At 34.3% G+C, this 22,357-nt stretch overlaps 1 protein-coding gene across 1 annotated transcript in view; it reads left to right on the forward strand.

The window, feature by feature from the left end:
- The window catches only part of LOC150094501 (growth hormone-regulated TBC protein 1-like), a 193,261-nt gene extending 178,478 nt beyond the window's left edge, over nt 1-14,783 (forward strand). Inside the window, exon 9 of the mRNA XM_090412483.1 lies at nt 14,280-14,783. Coding sequence (XP_090268609.1) covers nt 14,280-14,783 — 504 coding nt within the window. The remainder of the gene's footprint in view (nt 1-14,279) is intronic.
- The last annotated feature ends 7,574 nt before the right edge of the window (nt 14,784-22,357 follow it).

Here is a 22,357-nt window from a genome sequence, read left to right on the forward strand (position 1 = left end):
TGAAAATACAAATATTTCATACTTAAAATAACAATACATCATATGTGTATAGAAACAACAAACAAATCAAAGAATCGAAATAAAAGGTACATACAACAATCAGTTTACCAATTAAAACAGTTGTTAGAAATTAATATCAGTAAATAATATTAAAACTATTTTTGATGTTTACATAAAAATGAGAATCTGCCAAACTTTTGGGAGAGAGAAAGAGACAATGATTCCAATTCAGGTTAGGCCATTAAAAGGGCTATCAACTTTCCTTGAAAAGGCATTTTTTCATATTTAAAACTGCTTCTATGGAGAAGAAGAGCTTCATTCCACCAGGATATGGCATGTAATACTACGATGTGCCAGACCAGACTTTTGAGGTTTTGTGTATTCAGCAAAGCACTGATGTTCATTAATTCTTTTTCTACAGAACAGCCTGTCTGCTCAGATATGTCAGATTAAATTCACAAGGGATCTAGTAAACATTCACTAAAATAGAAGCAACAACAGTTCATCTTTTGTAGATGGTAACAGATGAGAAATTTCATTGATAGAAATGATGAGAAATTTCGTTGGTAGGAATATATGTGGGATTAGGTGATATTGCTTCAAAATTCTGCCAATAGGTTCATAGATACCACAAATATAAGAGATCAGAACCCTGTGTTCTGAAAGAATCCTTAGGTATTAGAATGTAGAATTCAATTATCTGTTGGATTTCATGAGGGCTGTAACAATTTAATTCCATTGAAGTTTTGATAGCAAGAAGTTCTTGTTGTCAGATCGAGGCAGAGGAGCCATGATGTGGTTTATTAATTAATGACTTGATAACACCAATTTCTTGGGAGGTGTGATGGCTAGATATCTGCCAATAAACACAGGTTTCCGATAAACGTTAGTTAACAAAGTACCAGAGACTGTGCAAGTAAGAAGGATGTTCAAGAACTGTAAACTACCAGCATTTTCTTTTTCCATGGTGAATTGAATGTGTGGGCATATGTACCTTGTATTCCTTTTCTTTGATTTGCTTGTTGTTTCCACACACTGATGATGTACTGTTATTTTCGGTGATGAAATTTAATGAAAATATATGTATTTTCATTAAATACAGTAATAAATTTTAATGAAAATATTTGTATTTTCATTAAAGTTTATTACTGTGGTTATCATGTAATTTTGTTGTTTTATAGTTATACCATAAGTACCTTTTAAAGATTAGTACCAACCTAGGATACTAACTCTCTTCTTAGATTGTCTCAATCCGATGGATTCTTCTTCATCCTATGTTGTTAATGTAATTTGCAGCATGCATTGCAAATATAATAGTTTTATCTGCATTATACACTTGCTTGAGACTGAGGTGCTCATCAGCTGTAAGTTAGCAAATTTTCCCACATACTTGGTAGCTATTTCATAGTATGTAGACCATTTTTTACCACACACTTTATGGATGGAAATTCCATGATGCTTTTTAAACCATTGAAGTCATCCTTCACTATAGCCACACTCAGTTCTAATTTAAGTTCTTTATGGAATAACTTAGCCTCTTCCATTAACATGTGGCCTGAAAAGTCAGTCCATCACTGACATTGTCAAACCATTCCATCATCATTTGATCATGCTTAGTAGTCTTACCATTATTTTTCATAGTTTTTTTAACATTCATCTGTTGCAATGGAGATGTGGGTAAATTTTGGTCTTTTTATTGCTAAAAAGCGTTAATTGACAAATCAGAAAAATATTTGTAGAGATGGATTAGATAATAGTGTCATTATTTATTTTTATATATTTTTGGCTTATACATTTACGATATCTTTCTGCACTCCAGTAATTTTCATAATTCTTGATGCTGGTGTACAGAGGATTTGAAATTGGAAGTGATCACTATTTAGTCTTGAGCAGGATAAAATTGAATTTCATATTGAAAAGAATAACATGCAAGAAAGTTTTAAAGCGAATAAAAGTTGAGCCGCTCTCGGATGTGAACTGTAGACTAAAATACACAAAGATTATTGAAGAAAAAAATGAAAGAGTTTGAGAATAGGAACAAAACTTTAGAGATTCATTGAAGAAAATCCTGATTGATTCAGCCAGAGAGGCATGTGGTGAGGTTGTCTGTAAGGATAGAAAAATCAGAACTCCATGGTGGACACAGTAAGTTAAAGAGACAGTGAAGGAAAAGAAGAAAGCATATCAAAAGTTCCTGGCAAATAAGTCAGCTTATGCTCTTAGAGAATACAGAGACAAATGCAAGAATGCTAAACACTGTGTAAAACTAGCTAAACAAAAGTCATGGGAGGACTTTGGCAAGAATATAAAAAATAAATATCAAGAAGGTGGCAAAATATTCTGGAAATTGTTGAAGAAGCTTAGGAATGGGAGAAAGAGTGCTGTAAAAGGAGTTAGAGATGATAAAGGTGATATGAAAACAGGAGAAAAAGATATCCTTGAAGAATGGAGTAATTACTTTGAAAAACTGCTAAATGAAACAAGCAGTGATGACAGCACAGTGATAAAAAACACTGACCAGGCATGCAGTCAGGAATACATATCCATACTTGAAGTAGAAAAAGCCATCAAAGGCTTGAAATGTGGAAAGGCAGCAGGAGTAGATGATATTCGACCAGAAATGCTGAGTATGGTGGTATAAAAATCTTACAGTGGCTGCACTGCATAGTTCAGAAAACCTGGACAGAGGGACGAATTCCTGATGATTGGAGTAGAGCTCTAATAGTACCCATATATAAAAAGGGAAATAAAACTGAATGTGAGAATTACAGAGGTATTTCCCTACTGAGTGTTCCTGGCAAGATCTATGCAAGTATACTTGAGAAATGGTTAAGAAGAATTGTGGAAGAAAAGCTTGGTGAAGAACAAGCTGGATTCAGGCCAAATAGAGGCTGTCAGGATCAGATCTTCACTTTACGACAATTAGTTGAGAAAGCATGGGAATATAACAAAGATCTATATTTAAGTTTTGTTGATCTGGAAAAGGCATATGACAAGGTGCCAAGAGAGAACTATTCAATACGCTACAGTTATATGTTGTCAATGGGGCAATATATCAACCAATACTTAGTTAAGTATTTAGGAAGTAGGAAGTACTTAGGAAGTACAGGAAGATGGTTTAATGTTAAATGTCGTGTGAGACAAGGATGTACATTATCCCCTCTGTTATTCATTATCTATAAAGGATCACATTATGAAAGAAAGTGGTATTAAGCATGATATCAAAATTGGAGATGTTAATTGCAGCTCTTTGCTTTATGCAGACGATGTTATACTTCTAAATAAATCTGCTACAAGTTTGCAAGATTAACTGACTAAATTGAATAACTGTTGTAATAGATATGGTATGAAGGTCAGCAATAAAAAGACAAAGACAATGAAAATAGGTAGAATTGTTGAAAATGTCAACTGTGTTGTGAACGGAGAACCTGTGGAACAAGTAAAACATTTCAGCTATTTATGCACGATTTTTACTGAAGATGGTAAATTAAATATGGAAATAGACAACAGAATCAACAAAGCTGGTATGGTAGGCAGTCAATTGAATAAATTCATATGGAATAAGAGAGAAATTAGTCAGAACTATAAATTAGCTATATACAAGACAGTGTTCAAACCAGTTTTAACTTATGGATCTGAGATCTGGGTCAGAAGTAAAACACTTGACCAAAGACTAGAGACCGCAGATATGAGAGTCCTGAGAAAGATTAGAGGCATGAACAGATGGCATCGATGGCAATATCATATTAAAAACGAGGATATTAGGAAAGACCTTGACATTGTCAGGGTCTTTCCTAAATATGAAGGAAAAATATGAAGTATGGTCAATTAAATAGAACAAATGCATCCAGGAATGCATTTGGCAGAACTAATCTCAGGTGGTATGGTCACTTAAACAGAATGGGTGAGGAAAGATTAGCAAACAAGTGTTCTCTGCCAGGTTGGCAGCAAAACGACCCAGAGGAAGACCAAGATATAGGTGGATGGATACGGTACAAAGTGCCTTAGATGATAGAAATATAAAATCTGATAATGTTAGAATCTTGACAATTAACAGACTGATTTGGAGGAAAATTGTAGATAGGAAGTTAGTAATGATGTAAATTTTCATGTAGTACTATCATATCCTGTCCACCCCTTGAGGGAACATGTCAGGAATTTGATGATGATGATGATGCTGTTGGTCATACTTATCAAATACTAAGATGCAGTTATATCAACAGCATTTGGTAATTTTGAAGCGAGTCAGTTTTTGCTTATGAAGGCTAATGTAAATTATTGAAGAAAATATTTAGCTATCTTTGCAAAAAAAAAAAAAATTTGTTTCAGCAATAAAAAGACAAAGACAATGAAAATAGGCAGAAACATTGAACATATCAACTGTATCCTGAATGGTGAACCTATAGAACAAGTAAAACATTTCAGATGTTTAGGCACAATTTTTAGTGAATATAGCAAATAGAGAGAGAGCAGAATTAGCAAAGTTGGTAATGTAAGAAGTCAACTGAATACATTTATATGGAATAAGAAAGAAATTATTGAAAACGCTAAATTAGCTGTATACCAGACGGTGTTCAAACCAATTTTAACTTATGGATCTGAGAGCTGGATTAGATATAAAACTGAGAGAAATCACTCGAAACAATAAACTAGCTGTATGCAAGACAGTGTTAAAACCAATTTTAATCGAACCAATTTTGGCGTCAACAGATGGCATCAATGGCAGTATCACTTTGAAAATGAGGAGATTAGGAAAGATCGTACCATTGTCAGCATTCACGAATGTATTAGTAGAGCTAATTTCAGCTAGTATGGTCACTTAAATAGAATGGGAGAGGAAAGATTAGCCAAACAAGTGTTCTTTGCCAGGTTGGCAAGAAAAAGACCCAGAGGAAGACCAATATGTAAATAACTGATACAGTAAAAAGTGACTTAAAAGAGAGAAATATAAGATCAGATAACATTGCAGTCTTGACAGATAACAGATTAATTTGGAGGAAATTTGTTTATCAGAAGTTAGTAATTTAACTTTTTCACATAGTACTATCATAATTATCCTGCATACCTCCTGAGGGCATACATATCAGGAATTTGATGAATTTCATCTGCTGCATGAAATTACTATCTACAAAGAATGTAGGTGTTTTGCCTCTTTGCTTCTTTATATCACAGACAGTTGATTGACAGCTACCACGTGTCACAGTTTTATACATGGAAACACCAGGGTCGAGTTGTCATAGCACTTCTACCTTATCTTGTATGACTAATTGTACTCTTGTGCTTGCTATTACTACCACCACCACCACCACTACTTTGAAACTGGACCTTGCTTAGAAGCAAGCCATAGATTGGTTTGACAAAATAAGCTAAGAATCACTCAAAATCAAGGGATCACCACCAACAACTGCAGCTGTAAACAATTCAGTGAGTGCATACCACGCACACACACACAACACCATCTGTGTTGGCTCAATAAACTAGTTGGGCATTTGTGGGAATTTCAATCGTGTTCTAGTAATTTTGTCCCAATGAAAGGAGGTGCCAGACCATCCACTATCAGAAAATCGGTGATGGTATTAATGTTTTGTATTATAGGTACCAACTACAGAACCTGACTTTTGTAAAGAGTTTTTTTTTTTTTTAAATTACAGGGAATGAATTTTTTTATAAAGCGATTTCCACGTTTCATCTTTATGATAACTTATTGGATCTTATGGCTGATGTTGATGATAGTGATGTGTTTCATCTTGTTTTAGTCTATCATTTTTCAAATTATTATATGTGCATTTCTTGGACATTGATATCTCAAATTTCATAAGTAATAAGAAGTACTTTTTTTCTGCTTTATTCAGATAGTGCATACACATACACACAAAGTCTTTATGCTTATACTTGCTGCTGGTAGCGTTGAGTTATGTTAGGTACCATATGGATGTCCAGGTTTGTATTGTAAAATTCAGATAAGGTAGAAGAGCTGTATGTTGCATTCTATCTTTCTTGTCAATCAAAAAATAATATAATTATGTTGTTGGTACATTTTACATGGGTATTGCTTACAATATCTTACCAAAATTATAGGACATTCCCTCCAATTGCAGAAAAATGGATGTGGATACCCAATATGCAAATTGTAGCCTGTAAAAAAAATCATCAGTCAGTGTTTCAGAGGACGAATAATAGATGCCATTTCAGAAAAATCCCCAAACTGTAGTTGTGCAGTATGGGAATTTTCTGAAGTTCATAGATAATTGGGCCTGATATGGAACCAGTAGGCTTAAAATGCTGCCTAACAGACCCAGAAAATCTGCTTCTGGAAATGAGAGCAGCTGCAGGAAATCCTGTATTTCACAACACAGAAAGAACTTCTTCTTAAGCTTTCATGAACCATTAAGTTTCTCAGCTGTGGACTTCACAACTCTGACCATCTCAAGGATAAGGTGATTGGCCCTATGTCTGTAGATGTGTGTGTGTGTGTGTTCATAGGGCCGGTTTGCCTGTTCTGGGGTACGAAAAATTCGAGTTTCCAGGTGAAAAAAATCCCCTACCTCTGTATGAGACTGGCTAACTCACCATTAGTCGAAAGAGATCAGATAAAGATTCCTCACATCTTGGACAGGAATCAAACTCAGGTCTTTCCAATCAAAGGGCTTTGTCTATACTGACTGAGCTATGGAGGACCACACAGAGAGAACTGCATTCCATAAATGTTTATGGAAGAGCTGTAGTCCACCAGATTTTGTTAATACATCTACTCACACCCCTGGGGACCAGAGAAATAGTCTTTTATAGCGTAGGGTTTGCTGTAGTGAATGTCAGGGAAAAAAAGGACTAGCCTCCCCACTTCCTTCTCAGAAAACAAAGGAAATGGCAGGAAACAGAACAAACAAAGTGATAGAAATAGAACAATGGAAATGGCAGAAAGCAGATGAACAAAGAAAATGGCAGGAAGATAAAGTTAGTGCTAGGTGGCATATTGAGAAAGATCATTGTTAAGCCTGCTCTGAAAAAAGCATGTTTTCGTTAAGAAATAGTGATGTCATTTTATAAATTGTGTTTGGTTTAGATTTAGTTTAGATTTATTATTATCTTCCTGACCTCCATGGAATCACAAGACTCAATGTAGGAGGTCAACACAAAGTCTATCATAACACTTCTTAAAATCATCCACAGTCTGCATGTTCACCATCCTCTCAGGCAGTGCATTCCATATTTAGTTAATATTTAGAGTATTGCATATAATATGATAGGGTGCAGTCAATATTGCTTGGACTAGTTCTTTTTTGCTGCACTTCGTTTTTTTTTTTTTTTTTCAATATTTAGCATTGTATGAGTGTTTTTTATTAATTACTAATTAATCTGAGTGCTTAATTAATTACATGCATAGCTGATTGTTTATTATATAGTTAGTTATATTTATTCATGAAGAATGTATGATGTATAAAAATAGAGATGGTAAGTCCTGTGTTTGACACTGTAGTGTACAGATGTATGCATTGGGCAAATATGAATAGTTTATGGGAAATAGGTTCTAGAATTTGCAAAAATGTTTGCTGCTAATTATGTAAACTGCAATGTTGAATGTGAGCAGAAATTCAAATGCAGAAGCAAATGAGATGATGTGGCAGGTAGTGATCCATGCTAAATCAAATGTGAGGAGAATTGGAGGTGTTAAAATGCAGGATGGTGATAGCAGTGTGAAAGAGCTGAGTGTGAGAAAGTAGATATTAAAGAAATGGGAGAGGAAGAGTTCAGCATGATGTTGGAAATTTTGAAGCTCTGTTAAGTGGTGCATAATACTACGTGAGAGGTAGAGAGACTAAAAAGTATTTTGCAAATTGCAAGAAAGGATGAAAACAGAAATAGATGCAAAATGTAATGATATAGGGATTCCAAAAACAGAGGCATATTGGGACCAATCAGTGTAAGTGCATTTCCCAGTGACAATATTTGTGACATAATGTAAGCAAGTAGAATGAATAGATGATTGGATTGTACTGGTCAGAATGACTGAATTACAGTAGAAAAGTACAATGTGAGAGAGTTTTTGAGTGAGGTGAAAAAGAAGTTTTTTATTTAATTTTATTTTTTATATTTATCTTGCACGAGAAGTGCAAAAACCTATAACACATTAGTGCCGTGTGTGAAGTTAGGTGAGGGTTGAGAAAGAAGAAACCTATTAACATGTTAACATTCTTCTTAAAGAGCTTTAGGTTGAAATTGTTGGGAAACACATCATGAGGAAGGCTGTTCCGACGAAGAGGTAGATGGAATAAACGAGGAAAAGGAGAAGCAGGGTTGATGAATTTGCATTTGTACTGTAAAGGGATGTTGGAAGCAGCTGCTCTTCTTTAACAGGCCTAACAGCAAGTGGAGGAATGATGTTTGTCAATTTGCTGGAGCAGTAACCATGGAAGTACTTTAGAAGAGCCAATATCCTTTAATGATATTGAAGGAGGATCTTGAGTGTGATTTTAAGTTATTAGCTGATACTGAATCCTTGCAGGTTGATTTAAACAGATTAGTTATATTGGGCAACTGAATACACTGGACAACAAAATTTTACAAATCTAACTGATAAGCTTAGGCGTTGCTGGTTATTCATTACTTATTTTTTCACGGTATTAACAACACCACAAACACTTTTATCAACAAGGATGTTTTATTAACGCTAATATTTCGCTGATTTTCAAATCAGCATCATCAGAGCACAACACACATGTAAACGCGACAGTGAGTGAAACAATATAATTGCAGAAAGACAAAAGATCTAAAGTCCTATTTTTGGCGCCCTCTAACGGAAAAAAAAAAAAAAAAAAAAAAAAAAACAGCAGCAGTTATCCAGGAGTTTTTCTTAGGATAACCGTCTCCCAAATTTTTGGCAAATTAATGCAACCATATTTGTTAAGGTTGGGAGAATTCTTCAAAGCCATTGCTGACTCAAAAAATAGTCTTTCAGATCTATAACGACTCCTAAATAGCACATTCGTTTTTCTCCATCTAATCCTGTGTGAAGGAGTGTCCAAAGCGTGGTCTGCCAGTCCCGACTTGCCATAGTAATAGTAGCGAATGTATCTTTCATGTTCTTCCAGGCGGATGTTCACTGATCTTCCTGTTTGCCCATAATAGGCCAAGTCACAGTCACATGGAACTTCATACACCCCTGGGTGTGCTAAAGGGTGAAGTTTATCCTTTGGTGAGCGGATCAGAGTTGCCAGCTTGACATGAGGCTTGAAGGTGGTGCGAAGGCCATGTTTCACCAATACTTTGGCTATCTTTTCCGATGTACCTCTGATATAGGGAATAGAAATGGTCATGTTGTATTCTTGTGTATTAGGGGGGGGGCAAAGTAATGGGCCTATGTAGTATTTTTTCTATTTTGTAGGGATTGTAGCCGTTGGCTAAGAACGTATGGCGCAGGTACTGGAGTTCAGTGGTCAGAGCTGTATCGTTAGAACAAATGGCTCTGGCTCTGTGTGTCAGTGTTTTTAAAATGCCGTACTGTTGGACTGGATGATGATGTGATTGTTTATGTAGGTATCTTCCTGTGTGTGTGGGCTTCCTGTAAATAGAAAAAGATAGTGATCCATCTGAAAGGCGGGTGACTAATGTGTCAAGAAATGGTAAACAGTTATTTGATTCTTTTTCTACTGTGAAGTGAATTTTGGGGTGTTGGCTGTTTAGGTAGGTGACAAAAGCATCCAAAGTGTCTTGTCCATGGGGCCAGATGGCAAACACATCATCTACATAGCGCAACCACACTAGTGGCTTGTATGTAGCTGTGGTAAGTACTTTGTTTTCAAAGTGTTCCATGTAAAAATTTGCTAACGGGGGGGAGAGGGGGGAACCCATAGCCGTACCATTAATCTGTTTGTAGAATTTCCCCCCCCATGTAAAGTAACCTGCATTCATGGTAAATTGAAATAATTCAAAAATATCTGGGGGAAATTTAGACTTGATTAATTCAAGAGTGTCTATAAGTGGTACATTGGTAAATAGGGAGGTGACATCGAAACTAACCATTATGTCTGAATTTTTTAGGATTAGATTTTTAACCAGTGTTTTGAAATGGATAGAATTTTTTACAAAAGTAGAGGAGTTGCCAGTAAGAGGGGCAAGCGACTTCGCTAAATGCCGGGCCAGTTTATATGTGGGACTATCTATGCTATCAACTATGGGGCGTAGGGGAACATTAGTTTTGTGGATTTTTGGTAATCCATAAATGCGGGGTGTTTTAACATGAATTGGTTTTATTTTCCTGATGATTTCTTTGGGCCATGATGTCACTTTTTTTAGTAATTTTCGGACTTTTTTCTTTTGCGTCATTGTAGGGTCTCGATGTATACTTTGATACGTAGAACTGTCACATATGAGATCTTGCATTTTTTTGTTATACTCTTCTTTATTCATGATAACTGTTGCATTTCCTTTATCGGCTTTTGTAATAATAATATTTTTATTATTGTATAACTTTTTTAGGGCAGTTATTTGTTTATGTGGTATATTACTTTTTGGAGGCTTAGCTTTGTTTATAATACTTGCTATGTCTAGTCGCACGTTGTTGGCCATTGCTGGCGGAAGATCGTGGATACCCCGTTCTACTTTCATCATAATTTCGAGTTTAGGAATTTGTTTGGGCGCGACGGCAAAGTTATGTCCTAAACTGAGGGCGTTTTTGGCTTCTTCAGTGAGTGTTTCCGACGATAGGTTTACGACCACGTGGTCTCGTCGAAGTTGCGGTCGGGACTTCGTATGTTGGCGCTGTTGTAGTAGTTCAAATTTTTTTAGGTGCTTGCTTTTAACTTTTGTGAATTCTTTTTTTGCTGCAACTTCGGAGATCTGCTGTAGGACCGTCCATATTTCAAGATTTAACACGTTAGTTAGTTCTTGTTGTAGAGCTGTGATAGCGCTGTTTAGCTTACTAAGCTCTATGCGAGTAGCGGCGATTTGTTCTCGAAGAAGCGCTAAACTCGCCCGTCGATAAATACGATGTGCCTTTGCCGATTGCAAATTAATGCAACCATATTTGGATAATAGGCCAAGACTTGGCCTATTATGGGCAAACAGGAAGATCAGTGAACATCCGCCTGGAAGAACATGAAAGATACATTCGCTACTATTACTATGGCAAGTCGGGACTGGCAGACCACGCTTTGGACACTCCTTCACACAGGATTAGATGGAGAAAAACGAATGTGCTATTTAGGAGTCGTTATAGATCTGAAAGACTATTTTTTGAGTCAGCAATGGCTTTGAAGAATTCTCCCAACCTTAACAAATATGGTTGCATTAATTTGCCAAAAATTTGGGAGACGGTTATCCTAAGAAAAACTCCTGGATAACTGCTGCTGTTTTTTTTTTTTTTTTTTTTTTTTTTTTCGTTAGAGGGCGCCAAAAATAGGACTTTAGATCTTTTGTCTTTCTGCAATTATATTGTTTCACTCACTGTCGCGTTTACATGTGTGTTGTGCTCTGATGATGCTGATTTGAAAATCAGCGAAATATTAGCGTTAATAAAACATCCTTGTTGATAAAAGTGTTTGTGGTGTTGTTAATACCGTGAAAAAATAAGTAATGAAAATTTTACAAAATCGTGCCCTCCCCCAATATTAAGTCATTTCTTATAGATTTTGAGGTGCTGAACACGAATATGACAATGAAAATGCAAAATTGGATAATAGAGTAATATATACTTATCACATATACTGGTAAATGTCCACTTCTACATCCAGCATCACTTTGCCTGTTGCTTATATACAGTGGTGAGCTATAAGGGGCTCGCACGAGCCCTTTGTTAAATTTTCTCAAATTTGTGAGCTCCTTGTTCTTCTTGTTTACTTTTTTCAAAAAAAAATGTTTTTTTTTAAACATATTAAGCGACAAACTCATACTGTAACCTAACAAAAATTAATCTATTCGGCAGTGTATAGATTATTTGGAATTATTGTTTCAACTTCTCTATAACGAATGCACCCAGGTTTCAAAATAAAATAAGCGCATGCGCTATCTATACCCTTCTCCCTTCTGGTAGCCAATCGTATGGTAAAACCAGTAGCCAATCAAATGTTTTATAAAAGATTATAAAAGATTTCATTCTTATTATATTTTGATAGTTAAAAAATGTTTTTCTTATGTAAGATAAATTAACACAGTTGATTGTGTGCAAATATTTAATGTTTAGATCATGAAATATTTGTTTAAAAATGATAGCCTTTAGAGGTTGATTGTCCTCTCACACTTTTTGATTGGAATTTGTACACAAGCTGTATTAATAAAAGTTTTTGTGTGAAATATGGCTTTTTTTTTTTTTTTGCTTGACAATGCGAGCCCTTTGTTAAAATTTCCATAGCTCACCACTGCTTATATAGCTGTTCAGGATCATCTCTAGCAAGCATCCAACAGTAGTTGGCCAACATGGAAGTGGACCACTTTCCCTAGTATCATTTCTCCATTGTTGCAGTTTCCTGATGGAAATGTTCGTCGTGCTAATTACTAACCATGCTGCAGTTGTTGGGGAAGAAATCCAAGTGGGAATGGAGCAAGTGTATTTTAAGGACATATTGCAGCCAAATTTGTGATACAGACACAACAAGTTCTCAACTAGTTCCTTGTAGTTTTTTGCCTTGACATTTCTAAGGAAGTTAGTTGACACCAGATGAAACACGTCCCAAGCTTTTTTCTCATCACCCTGTAGCAGGTTATTAAACATCTCATCAGTGAAGAGCTTTCAGATTTGAGGACAACCCACAAAACTCCCGCTATAAATTTTCGCTTTGCTGAGTTGAGGGAATATGTCAGCCAGGTACTTGAATGCTAATCCAGTCTGGTCCATGGCTTTTACAAAGTTTTTTACCAGACCAAGTTTGATGTGTAGGGGAAGTAGCAGAATTTTATGCATTTCAGCCAGTGCTGGCTAATGCAATATTAGATTACATCAATCTTCTGATTGTAACATATGTTGCAATCAGGAGATTGAAATACAGCGTTGCCATATGGTACCTATATATGTAGTGTGGACTGAGTCTCTCCTAAACAAGAGTCGATTGACAGATTTTATTGTCATTTTTGTGTTCAGCACATGGAAATTAGTAAAGAATTGCTATTTTCATTTCAGAGGCAAATTTGTTGGCATTAAAGCTAGAAACTTGGGGGGAGGGTATTGTAAACAGAGTTAAAGTGTATGGGTCACATTGTGGGGGATAGTTAAATTCATCACATTGGATATTGGTACCTAAAAATAATACTAAATTATAATAACAAGTTGTTTCCCATTTTACAAGGCTTTAATAAGCCACATTTGTAGATATGGTGTGAAGGATTTATCAGCACGTAGCCAAAATGATAACTGTCCTATGGAATTGTGTATATGCAGACAGATTGAAGGAATACACATAGGAGAGAAGATATGATAGAACCATACAAGTTAGTAAAGGGATCTTAGAATATGAACATAATCAAGATTTTGCAGTTTATGAGGATGTGGGTGATGTTAGAAAACATATGAGATCTAGTGTTCTTTTCATGGCATTTAATGAGTGTATGTGTGGAATGGTCTACCATTAGATTTTGTGAGTGCATCTTTGATAAAGGTGTTCAAGGGGGGGGGGGGGGGGGAGAGAAAGAGAGAGATGATTTAAGTGCGAGTGTCTAAATGATGAGTACTTGGATGTCTTGGAGAAGCATTCATAATAATAATAAGAAGAATTACTTTTAACAGTTTTTTAATATCCCTCTCTTTGACACTCGATTATTTTCTCTTTTATATCTTAATAGTCATTGGTATTTATACACACATAAAGGAAGAACGGTTTGAGTCTTTACATGAGCTAGGCTTTAATTTTCAGCAGTATAACATTCCACTTTAATAATTAACATTATAGTATTTTGATTTAAGCTTTTTTTTTGTTGTTGTTGTTGTGCGTGTGCATGTGTGTGTGATGCAATTACTGTCAGATATAATATACCATAAAAGAATAGCTAATGGCCTCTCATTATAAGCTTTTAAATTGAATTTGCAGGTAATACTCTTCAGTCTTTTCACACTTCAGGTTTTACTTCCGTAGTTATCCTAACTGTTAATTATAATCACAGGCACTACTAATTGGTGGTGTTTATGGCAGTGCATTTTCTTTTAATAATGAAAAGGTTATGTTTGTGCAAGAAACTACTTTGAAAGAACCCTTTGTTTACACTTAGTTGCTATGTTAAAGTAATACATATGAAAGTTATTAGTTGCTTTTGTTTATTCCTTTAAATTATTAACATGAAAGATTTATTTTAAGGCAATATTCAGGGAACCAGGATCTTTTTCAAGAACAATGATTTCCAAATTAAGGAATTCGTGTAGAGCAAGAGTTGAGAAGCAACAGGAGGACCAAGTTGAGATAAGACTAAAACAGCAAGAAATCATACAGAAACAAAAACAACAACAACAGGAACTAGAGCAGCAGAGACTAGCTCAAGAAACTGTAATTGACCAAAATAAAGATGTACAGGAAATGGATATAAAAGAAACTAAAGAAAATGATGTACAAATAAAAGAAAGTGATGAACAAGATGCAGAGAGAAGAGAAATTGATGAAGAAGAGACAGAGGAAAAAGATGATTCACAAAGTACAGATACAAGTGATAGCAGTGAACAAGATATTGAAGTAATAGAAGACAAACCAACAGATAATCAACTTAGTATAGAGCATGAGGAAAGGAAAGAAATTCATCTTAAGAATCATAGTGAAAATCATTCTGATAGCCACTCCATACAATTTTCAGCTAAGAATAACGAGTAGTGTTGCGATGTATATAGTACATTCTAGCCAAAATATAATTCAAATGGATTTTTCTAGAACTCAAAAGCAATAACTGCCATTGATTTTTCTAACTTGTGTTATAAGTTATTTAAATAGTAAAAATGAATGATGTTATGAAATTTGATAAATGTCCTAGAATTGATTACTGTAGTTTACAAAAAAAAAAAAAAGTCTCTTTTTTTGAGAGGCTGTTGAGTATATATGTTGCAAACATAATAAATATTTAATTTATATATAAAATTATAACTTATTATATATGTTAAATGCACAGAAGTGAAGTTTATCATGTTTTTAATTGTTATTAAGTTTCCTATTTTATCTGTTATATATTGTAAAATGAAGAATTTCATTGCCATAACTGTTGATGCTAAAGGCAACTGGTACAAATTTATTATGCATATAACTGCAGCTAGTCACTAGTGTATTATAGTAATATTATCTTCCAATTTCTTCAAGTTTATATAATTAAAATGCTTTGCATGTGTGTGTATTTGCTTCTTAATATTGTTTATATGTGTGCATTTTTATATTTTCCTTCGTATCTGATATTTGTTACTGTCAGCGTTTCATCATGTTTCTGTATATACATCCCACAAAGCTTCATTGGTGATTCTTTCAATATACATATATTGATTATGGATATGAGTTTAGGAAAAAATCAGAAATGATATGAAATCATGGTAAGAAATCATTTTAATAATATAGCTATGCTAGAATATCACTGAAGTAAAAATGACTTGTCATTGATAATTAATTATCATGTATATGTGGGAATTTCTCCATTATAAATAGTATTTATTGTTTATTAATTAATGTAATAATTAAAATGAAATTTGAGTAGTGAAATATTCATAATTCATTTAACATGAATAGAGAAATAATAATTTTTAAAAAATGATAATTTGAACTGTCCTAAGCTTATAAATTAGTTAAATATTTTATTAAATTGAAAAATTAACAAACAGAGGAATACCTGAATTTTTAATTATAGCGATGGTCTTTACTAATTCATGTACTTAATAAGGAAAGAAAGGAAGGAAAAAAAAAAGACATAGTTGGAGTTATATTCAGTTTTCAGATTTATGTATTAACTTTATATATACAAGATGTATAAAGAGTTAATGCATCAATTAATTTGACTGCAGAATTACCTTGTTACAATTGGTTCTAGTCATTTAATGTGTCCAGTCTTAAGATGTGCTTATTTTTGTAAATTTTTAAGTATTTTTATATTAATTAGTTTTTCTCCCCCCCCCCCCACTACATGTAAAAGACATAAGAAGCATTCTAGAAACTGATGATGTTTTCATTTTGATTAATATAATGATAAAAATAATCCTCTCTTTTTTTTTTTTTAAGTTGTTTATACGATAGTTCTAATAACTTGAATTTTTGACTGACAATTTGAATTACTCGAACTTTTACTACTGTTATTTTACCTTCACAAATCTGTTTTATTCTCTACTCAACATTTCATCAATTTTACTGTATTAATCTTTCTACTTTTGTATACTTGATTCCTTCTAATAAACCTGAAGTAGTTTAACTCATAAGTGGTTGCAGCGGTATATGGAGTATGCCACTGCTACTATTTTTTGATGTGTGTGTGTGTATATATCTTTTGTTGTGTTGTTGATTCAGCATACAGCCAATATGAATCCCTCACCTATCCTCTAAAGTAAAATATGAGTGCCATTTCATACTTAAAACTGTAGCTGTTCTGGATGACTTTTAATTTCCCATTCCCAAGAAAAAAACTGATTTCTCAACTTAAAAATGCATGAGAATTTGTATACACAACTTGTACGTAACATCACTTGACATAAAAATGACACTGAAAAACATAATTAGTTATAAATGTGTATTTTATATTTTATTTAATTTCTTTATATATATGTGTATATATATATATATATATATATACACACACAAACTCCACAACTATAAATATATACATACATGTACATATACAGCGCTCCACAGATATGCTAGCCTGTAGCAAGTAACTGAAGACTGGACAAAGTAGAACATTTTTTATTCAATAAAGAAAAAAAAAAACTTTACCAATCTTGGTACAGCACTACTAATTACTTTCTGGCTTTCCTATTGGGACATATCATTAATAAAATTGGTAAATTAATAAAGTACAAGTAAATGAGCTTGTACTTTGAGAAAAAAACAGAGAAAATGAAAGAAAGTGAAGACTGTGTAAAACTAGCTGAACAAAAGTCATGGGAAAACTTTGGTAAGAACATCGAAAATAAATATCAGGAAGGTGAGAAAATATTTTGGAGGTTGTTGAAAAAGCTACAAATGGAGGAAAGATACTGTAAAATTAATTAGAAATGACAAAGGTGACATGAAAACAAAGATATTCTAGATGTCTGGAATGATTAATTTGAAAGGTTGGTAAATGAAACAAACAGTGGCAGTAGAGTGATAAAAATGATCAACAGGAATACATATCAATACTTTAAATTAAAGATGCAAAGAAATTATACTCTTGGTTTCATTCTTAATCCAAGTGTAAGCCAACAAAGTTTGCGCGTGAAGTAAATTCACAACTGAGCTACTTATACGTGTGTAGAGGCTTAAGTGCTGTGAGGACATCATGTTGGAGGCTTAATGGATTTTTTACAACACTCAAAAAGAATTAAAATAGACTTTAATACTTCCTATATTTCGTCCTAGTCACTAGTGACTTTCGTCCTATAAAAATGATGAGCTACTTATATATAGAGGCTAATGACTTCAGATCATTTACCTTAGTATCCCATAATGCATATTGAGCTTTCATCAGTGGGAGCCAGACCAAAGCCTCTATATACAAGTTGTTCAGTTGTGAAGTTACTTAATGCTCAAACCTTTTTTGCTTACACATGGATAAAGGATGAAACCATTAATTTATAGTATAAAGTGAAAAAATGTTCAATATCAATACTTGAAGTAGAAAAAGCCATCAAAAACCAAAGCTGCCACTGTTTGTTTCATTTAGCAGTCTTTCAAAGTAATTACTCCAGACATCTAGAATAGCTTCTGTTTTCATGTCACTTTTGTCATTTCTGATTCCATAATTTTTAGTAAAGGAAAGGCAGCTGGAGTTCATGATACTCAAACAGAAATGCTCATATATGGAGATATAAAAGTTTTTCATCGGCTATGCAATTCGGAAGCCTGGTCAGAGGGCTGAATTCCAGATAACTGGAGTAGAGCTCTCATAGTACCAATCTATGAAAAAGGAAATAAAACTGAATGTGACAATTACAACAGAGAAAAGCTGTTTAACACGTTCGCTGCCATGCTACTTTGGCATAGTCTGTTCCCGTACGCTGAGCAAATTATCCTCTAAAAATGTTGCCGGCGGTAAGCGTCATACGAGTATACTCTTAGTTGGCTTGTGCAGAGCATATACCATCTATGAGAATACACAGTTTTGATACTAGCTCCACAAGCCAAGCATTTTCACTCGTTCAAGGTCACTACAGTAATCTCGTAGCTGGCGGTAAGCGTCATACGAGTATACTCGTAGCTGGCTTGTGTGGCTGGTTTACCAACTACGAGCATACTCGTAGTTGGCAGCGAACGTGTTAAAACGCTACAGTTATATGGTGTCAGTGGAACATTATATCATGCAATTCATGTCTATATTTAAGTTAGAAATGAAGGCAGCAGTTAGAAATGAAGAGATACAGAAGATGATTTGATGTTAAAGTTAGGTGAGTTTGATGTGAGAAAAGGGTACACATTATCTGCACTGTTATTCATCATCATTATCACTGATATCAAAATTGGATATGTTAATCTCAGTTCTTTATTTTATACAGATGACATTAGACTTCTAAATAAATCCAGAACAAATCTGCAGGATTTCCCTGACTAAGCTGAATAATTGCTGTAATAAATTTGGTATGACAATCAGCAATAAAAAAACAATAACAATTAAAATAGGCAGAAACATTGAAGCTGCATCCTGAATGGAGAATCTACATAACAGGTATAATATTTCAGCTAATTCAGGAATAATTTTTAGTAAAGGCAGCAAGTTATATATGAAAACAGGCAGAATTAGCAAAGCTGGTATGGTAGGAAGTCAACAGAATAAATTTATGTGAAATAGGAGAGAAATTAGTCAAATCAATTAACTAGCTGTATACAAGACAGTTTTCAGACCAATTTTAACTTACAGATCTAAGAGCTGAGTTAGAAATAAAACTCTTGATCAAAGATTGGAGACCACAGATATGAGAGTCCTGAAAAAGATTAGGAAACTGAACAGATGACATCAATGGCAGTATCTTATTAAAAATGGGGATATTGGGAAAGAACTTGACATTGTTAGCATTGAAAAATGCGTTAGCAGAGCTAATCTCACGTGGTATGGGTCAAGTTAGACAAAAATCTAGCAGGTTCCTAACATTACTATTATTATTATTGTTACAGGAATCCTCCACGGAATCAGTATAATCACTACTGGAGGCCTATTTAACTAGCAAGGTGTATATCATATTGAATCCTGAAATTATTTACATTCACAATGCATTCTGGCAATGTGTTCCATTCACCAACCATTTCCCATGTAAAAAATCTACTCTTCACACCCTTTTATACTGCATCTTTACATAACTTCAAGTGATGGTTTCACATTCTTCCCATCTTACCCTCCACTCTTTTTATAATCCCTTCTATAGTCATCTTATAAAATCTCTTCACTAACTTGTTGATTGGATTTTAATGGTATAGATGCGAACACATATTGATAAGAAAATAACTATTTATTAACTTAACTGCTAATATTTCGCTGGTATTATATCCAGCATCTTCAGAGCATACAAACAAAGTTTGTTACAGTAGTGAGACAACTGCAATCTGGTGTAACAGTGGAACTAGTATGAGTAATTGTAGTGTGCAACATAAAGACTAAAGTCCTAATTAGGTGCTATCTAAGTATAAAAAAATTAAAAAAAAAAAGATATTAATTTAGTCTTAGGATGACTGTCTCCCAAATCTTTGGTAGATTTATACAGCCATACTTATTGAGGTTTGGAGTATGTTTCAAGGCTTCTGTTGATTCCAGGAACAACCGCTCTGACTTGTAAAAGCTTCTGTGCAGTACTTTTGTTTTTTTCCAACTGATCCTGTATGCAGGGATATCCAAAGCATGGTTTGCCAGACCAGACTTGCCATAGCAAAAGTGCCAGATATATTTTTTGTGTTCACTGAGGCAGATGTCCACAGTTCTTCCTGTCTCTCCATAGTAGGCTCAATGACATGAACAGGGTACTTCATAGACTCCTGGATGTGATAAAGGAGAGAATCTGTCCTTAAGTGAATGGATGAGAGTTACCAATTTCACATAAGGTTTAAATATAGTGCATAGCTGGTGTTTATTAAGCATCCTAGATATCTTTTCAGATGTGTCTATGAAGTGCCCCTGTTCATGTCATCGATTACTCATACTAGTCCCACTCTGATACCAGCTCTGAAGATGCTGGATATAATACAGCGAAATATTAGCAGTTAAGTTAATAAATAGTTATTTTCTTATCAATTTGTGTTCGCATGTATACCGTAAAAATTAAATCAACATGTGCGACGAACACATGAGCTTTTCCACACGGTTTTCACTAACTTGAAAGTTCCTAGCATATCATGTCTTTTCCTCATATCTACCAAACTCTGCAATCTGCATAGGCAACATTCCAATCTTGATATCAGTTTGGTCATTCATCTCGGGATCTTCTCAAGGTGTTTCCACCTCACAACGAAAATTTGTCAACCAAATTTGAGCCCAAAGCCCTGCTCTTTTCTCTATATTGTTCCAAAACATTTCTGCAGACATGGGATTCATTTCTTACACTCTTTAGTAAGAAATAATTTTTTCTTTATGTCAACTGCCTTTCTGATGACTTGATTAGTTCCTCTCGATTCTATAATTTGTCCACATCATTAAACTTTGTTTAATGAAAAACGAACTTTTAGTTGCATTAACAGGATTGGAGATTCCAATTTGCTGGCCTGATTTTCCAAGTGGAGAGAACCTCTTCTACCAAAGGTTGCCGTGGGTTTGAATGCTACTATTGTTATCATTATGTGCTACCTCCAAGGATTCCAAAGGCTTGTAACAGGAGGGCACTCCATGCCACACAACTGACCTCCTGCACTACTTAATCCTTCCACTACATTGCTATCTACCATCTACCCACTCATCAGTCATATTTTTGTCTTTTAATTGCATGTGTTCTTTGGTCAGTCTGCCTATACGCATAAAGAAAAAGTGTTTTTTTGGTGAGAAAATACCCTGCTATCACTGGGTGAGATTCACCAACTCACCTTCAATTGTAAAAAGTCCATATGAAGATTTTCCTCCTGTAATGACGAGAATTGAGCCAAGGTCTTTTCCAATCAAAGGGGAGATTGTCCTATCATTCTTCCAACTTCACTATGGAGACAGTGAAGGTCTTTAGGTGATAGACGATCTCTATCATCACCACCATGCTTCTTAGAGCCTGAAATGATTGGAAAATGCACCATGCTTAGTCTCTAGAGGGGATTCCTAAATTATCTTACCCTTAGCTCACTCAGAGAGTACTAAAATGTATGATAAGTGCGTGACCTAAGAAGGTTGGATTTACTGTGTAAATGCCACACTTCTTAGGTTTTAAACTCATGAAGGTGAAGCACAATTCCATCAGTCTGATCTTAATAGGAATGATAGCATTATACTTGCTCACTTCTAGGAAGCTTCCTAATACTCTGATGATAGGGGAACCAAATACACAAATTCACTTAGAGGGAAGCTCTTTCAGGATACAGATATTCAGTGGTTAAAAAACTAAAATCCAAATTCAATAAGCCTGTCAGTTTACATCTTCAAATACCGTTTCAGCTGATAATATGAATCTTTGAGAAAACTGACTTCTTCCATTTTGATACACAAAATCATACCCAATTAAAAATTGACTATTAAATTCAGTGATGAGCTGAAAATAAAATGAATTAATAAACTGAATTCCAAAAAAAAAAAGGCTCATGAATGCACTAAGTGATTTCTCGAGAAGTTCTTGGATATTATGTTTAGCATTCTCTACACTACCAGGTTCTTTAAATTGATTATAATACTAGTGCATGTGGTTATTATCAGATGAATTAGGCTAATAGATTCTTGACATCTAGTTATTAGAATGAGATGGGTCCACGTGAATCCTTGAATAGATGAGCTATCTTTGAATAACTATCTAGCAATAATAAAGAAAAATTCAGATATATTTCAACTAAAGTTTAATTGAAAGAATCCTACATTTTTATTTTAAACATTGATGAAGAACCTTCTGTATATATAAAAAAATGATACGAGCTTTTAATTAAACTGGAAATCTATAATTTCCATTTTAATTAAGCAAAGAATGTAGTCTAATTAAAATATTAACCAAGAATAATATTAAGGTAATTTACTTCAAGAAGCTGTTTTCTCAATACACAATATGCATTGTACCCTTTTAGGTACAGGGTAATCCAAAATCACACACATGAAAGCTGAAGCTGAGCTGCAAAGT

The sequence above is a fragment of the Typopeltis vanoorti genome, chromosome 22, assembly GCF_054136105.1.
Source record: "Typopeltis vanoorti isolate ZY-2024b chromosome 22, IOZ_Tvanoo_1.0, whole genome shotgun sequence".
NCBI classification, from domain to species: Eukaryota; Metazoa; Arthropoda; class Arachnida; order Uropygi; family Thelyphonidae; genus Typopeltis; species Typopeltis vanoorti.